The 5,010-nt window shown below is 31.6% G+C and overlaps 1 protein-coding gene across 1 annotated transcript; it reads left to right on the top strand.

Moving 5' to 3' along the window:
- The first annotated feature begins 3,278 nt into the window (after positions 1–3,278).
- Positions 3,279–4,539, top strand: LOC107875077 (acyl-CoA--sterol O-acyltransferase 1-like). Its single transcript, XM_016721713.2, has one exon. The coding sequence runs from the start codon at positions 3,407–3,409 to the stop codon at positions 4,463–4,465; it is 1,059 nt and encodes a 352-aa protein (XP_016577199.2). The 5' UTR covers positions 3,279–3,406; the 3' UTR covers positions 4,466–4,539.
- Positions 4,540–5,010: the final 471 nt, after the last annotated feature.

The following is a 5,010-nucleotide window of genomic DNA, read 5'->3' as shown; positions in this document are numbered from 1 at the left end:
TGCAAGAGACAATTATCTGCATTTTTTTCAATATTTTTTCAAGTTTCAGACAGTTGGAGTTACTTGGGGGCTTGTCCCAACAACTCATATAATTTAGAGGCTTTCAGTCAGATAGTTATATTTTCAGCATGTTGATTATGTTAGACAATCTTAGTTTTGATATCCATTTTGATTTTATTTTAATCAAGTCATTTCAGTTAGTTTTCGCTTAGTATCTCATTATTTTCTACAGTATTCTTAGTGTTTTTTTAGGACATGGATTAGCTCGGGGTCACTTGTGACTTTGAGCATCGTGTTACAACTAAGAGCAGTCTCGAATCGGGATAAAGATTAGTTAGAATGAACCTCCCATAATATGAAAAAAAAATATTTTGCCAAGTCATGATTCTTCTGGGACCTTTCTTAGTAACTCTTCAAAAATGTGCTTTGTTTGTTCTTCTATAGAAAACTGGGCATCCCAAGCATGTGAATAGAAAGGATCCCATTTTAATGTATGTGATTCTTCTTAATCTCATCCAAACTGTCAGCAGAGTTTTTTCATGGAGATAAAGAAGCTTTTAACCCGTTGATTAACTAATTAGAGACCTGTTTTTAGTCTCTCAATACTGTCATCATCTTAATCACTAAGTCTTTGTCCCTAGAACTAAACAAAATTGTGTTATCATCATAAGATAAGTGAGTTATCTCTGGACTCCACTTTGGTAAACTATTTAATTCTCTATACATAACTTCAGTAACAATAATGAATAAGATAGGTGAAAGTGTATGTCCTTATTTTAAGCCTCTAGAAGAATAGAATTGACAATAAATTTTTCATTGATTAAGACTGAGTACCAATTATCTGAAACAATCTTCCATACCATATCAATTATAATTTTAGGAAAGTTAAACTTTCTTAACACCTTCATTAGGAAAATCCAAGAGACCCTATTATATGTCTTTACCATATCAAGTTTCACCATCATATTATGATATTTATTTCTTAAGTTTATGTCTTTTTTAATTTCCTGAGCCAATAGGATATTTTTAGTGTTGCTTCTCTCTTTTACAAAGCCTGACTCATTTTTTAAAATAATGTTTGAAAGAATACTAAATATCCTTTCGTGCAAAATCCTGGAGATGCTCTTGTTCACAAAGGTGCTCAGACTTATTGGTCTTAGATCCTTAAAAGTTTTAACGAATTCCTTCCTGGGTATCAGGACCATGTTAGTATGAATTATGAATCTAGGGAGCTGATGTCTACATATATGTGTGTGTGTGTATGTGTGGAGAGAGAGAGAGCATTACCATGACCACATTTTGTTCCTTTGATACAAGTTGAGTTACGTGGTTTAACATGCTAAAGTTATTATTCTAAGATGATTCTCTAAATTATTCCTCAAAAAAGGAGACGGCTTCAACCCAGTATTCTCACTAAAATTAACCATGTGTCCTTTAGTTGTCTGAATATCTACAATGTGAAGCTTCTTTCTCCTTCCTTTCACATAAGAATTAAAGAATTTAATATTCATGTCTCCATCCGAAAACCACCTCAAACTAGCTTTTTGCATTCAATACTCCTCTTCAATGTGCATAAACCTATTTAGTTCTGCCTCTGATTAACTATAGCTCAAATTATTATCCAACGTGTTCACTTATTTGTGGAAGAAATCCCCCATCTATATAAAGGTTGCTATTTTCCTTATGTTGTATAAATGTGAAATAGTATATCATAGATGAAACTATTATTATATTGTGTTTATAATTTGAGGTTGGTGTAGCCAAAAGAGAGAGTTGAGTGAGAAAAATATTCTAAATATCCATCTAACTCATCATTCTCGACAAAACAAACTAGTTTTATATTGAAGAAAGGTATTTTAGACTATTCAACTAATGTATAGTTGTTTGAGTAACATGACATTGCCAAATTGTTGTATTCTGTAAGGAACACATCAAGAGTTATATTGCTAGATTAGTTGAATTCTCTTATAGAGAATAAAATATCCACGCCTCAACTTGAATATTTATTCATTCATTAATTTTGTTCATTTTAATTTTCTACTATAATTTATGGTATATTCACCAATATATATCCTTGAGAACAATTTTTGATATTGTTAAATCTTTTATCATGTCCGTGCCTTTCGTTTGCTAGAAAGACGACAAACTGGTACATCTTTCTCCAAATATATTTAATAGAGGTATTATTGACATTCAACAAATACTGACAATCTTCAATAATTGCCTTAAGAGGATGACATCAGTTATCCTCATATTTACTAAGAAAATAGCCATATTTTCAGCAAATTGGGTTGCGCTAGCCTAACTTTCAAAAATTGTCATCTGTAGCTAATGTATCACTACATGCAACTAAGTATGTTTAAAGTAAAATATAAATAAAATAACTACATGAACTGATGTATGCAACTAATGCATCAATTATTATCAATAAATACAATTTATATTTTAAAGAACCGTGTATTGCATCATACATAAATATAAATATATCATTTTTAATTGGATGGTTTAGTTTGTATCAATGAATAAAATTTGTATTTTACAGGATAAAATAAAATTACAAACATAGCATGAATCAGATTTAAAATACAAATACAAATATAAAATATATTATGAATCGATTGTATTTTATAAAACAAAAATTCAATTGTATAAATAAGTTAAAAAAAATACAAATACAATTTGATATAAAATATAAAATACCCTTCTAGGTCCTCTTATATAAAATGATACAAATAATGCTTTACTGAAAAGTGAAAAAGAGAAACAGAAAGGGTTGAGAGGCAGCGAGAGAGAAGGGGGGGAGGGGGGAGAGGGAGGCAGCGAAGAGAGGAAGATGGGGGACGGAGGGGAGCGAGATTGGGAGAGAGAGGAGAGAGTGACGAGAAAGGAAATGAGTAGAGAGACTATTAAATGAATTATAATTAATTAAAACTTAAACTAAATAGGATAATTAGAGACTTATATTTATTAAACTTTTGGTTTTCCCTATTACTGAAAGTGACTATGACATTTTTTACCGTTAATCATTTATTGATCACAATGTTGTAGTTAGGTTGAATAAAAATATATACTACTATCAAAATTTGCTCTGCTTAACCCAACTCTTCCCAAAACACAAGATTGCCTTTAAAGAACCAAAAAAAAGCTTTTCAAAATATCAAACCATATCTCCTTGATCCTATGCAAATTAAATATCTTTCCTAATTACTAAACATATCTTATATGAAAACTATTTAATTATTTTATATGAAATATTAAATTTCTCCCCAACCCACTTCCACATGTCCCCACTTTTATGAAATGAATAAAAAATCCATCTACGAGTCCCACCTATACGAAACACAATAATTACATTCTATTATTTCTTAACTCTGTCCATCCTATAACAAGAAGAAGTTACAGAGAAATGGAAGGGGAAATTCACAATTTCATTGTTGTATGGACTGTTGTGTTAGCAAGTTTATGTTATTCTCACACAATTGTCAAATTCTTTCGCAATGGCAAATCAAGATTTGTGTCTATAATTCCAATAGTTTGTCTGTTTTTCATTCTTCCTCTTTATCTCAGCTCTATTCATCTTGGTGGCACTACTACTTTCTTCATCGCAGGGCTAGCCACTTTCAAGCTCCTTTTTTTTGCTTTTGGTAAAGGCCCTTTGTCATCAACCCCACCTCTACCACTTTCAACATTCATTCCCTTAGCTTGTTTGCCTATAAAGTTTCAAAAATATTCAACTGACGATGTTGAAAGAACAAAAAAAGCCAAAAATTCAACTTTGAATCATGTCACCAAGATTACACTCCTAGCCATTTTGATTAGGGTGTATAGCTATAAGGAGTATTTGCATCCAAAAATTATTATCTTCTTCTATTGCCTACACATTTACTTCATGCTAGAGATCATATTAATCATGATCAGCGCTACAGTCCGAAGGATCAGTCGAGTCGAGCTTGAGCCACCCTTCGACAAGCCTTACCTAGCTAGCTCACTCCAGGATTTCTGGGGCAAGAGGTGGAACCTCATCGTAAGCAACATACTCCGTCTGACCGTCTACAACCCCGTCCATTCGATTGTGGCGAACTGGATCCCGAGGAAGTGGGCTCCAATTCCAGCCACGCTCGCGACTTTTTTCGCCTCAGGGCTAGCGCATGAGTTGATTTTCTACTACATCGGAAGATTGAAGCCTAATGGTGAAGCCATGATGTTCTTTCTCATTCATGGGGTGGCTTTGAGTCTTGAAATTGTTATCAAGAAAATTTTCAATGGCAGATTTTGGGTTCCTAGGATTATTTCAGGTCCATTAGCTCTTGCATTTATATTTTTCACAAGTTCTTGGTTGTTTTTTCCTCCTTGGTTGAGGGGTAATATAGATCTTAAAGTATGTTCTGAATATATTGCTTTCTATCAATTTCTTAGGTATGGTAAATTAATTAGTCCTACCAATATCACATGTTCACTCCCATAATAATACGTTGGACTAATGTTTGTATGAGCATTAGAATTAATTTGAATTCCGTGTGAATTTTACTTTCTTTTTTTTTTTGTAATTTGGAAAGAATTTTACTTTTCTTTGGTGTTACTTATGTAATCACTAGTTCTTTCCACTATTTCCTATTAATTACTCCACTATATAACTTGAATTATTATCCGTTATCTTGTTATTTATTCCGTGGCGGACTCTGGTTTTGAAAATTCTGTGTGCTTAATTATTTTTAATACAAGTTGTTTATGATGACACGGTATAAATGCATAATTATTTAAATACAACATTAAAATAAAGGCATAACTATGAAACTAGCAAACATATATTCCTAATTACTCTATTTAGTGTAAATTTTAATTAATTACAATTCATATCCCTTTCTTGCATACTAATTATCCCTAATAATAATTCATAGTTTTTCTCATTTATTTTCTTTTTTTTCTCAATTTTCTATTACTTTCCTTTTTCATTTTTTTCTTCATTTTTCTCTTTTTATTTTTTCTGTTTTCTCTATCTTTTTTTTTTTT

This window comes from Capsicum annuum, chromosome 6, assembly GCF_002878395.1.
Source record: "Capsicum annuum cultivar UCD-10X-F1 chromosome 6, UCD10Xv1.1, whole genome shotgun sequence".
Taxonomy (NCBI): Eukaryota; Viridiplantae; Streptophyta; class Magnoliopsida; order Solanales; family Solanaceae; genus Capsicum; species Capsicum annuum.
The sequence above is the reverse complement of the archived record's forward strand: the minus strand, read 5'-3'. Positions and strand labels throughout refer to the sequence as shown.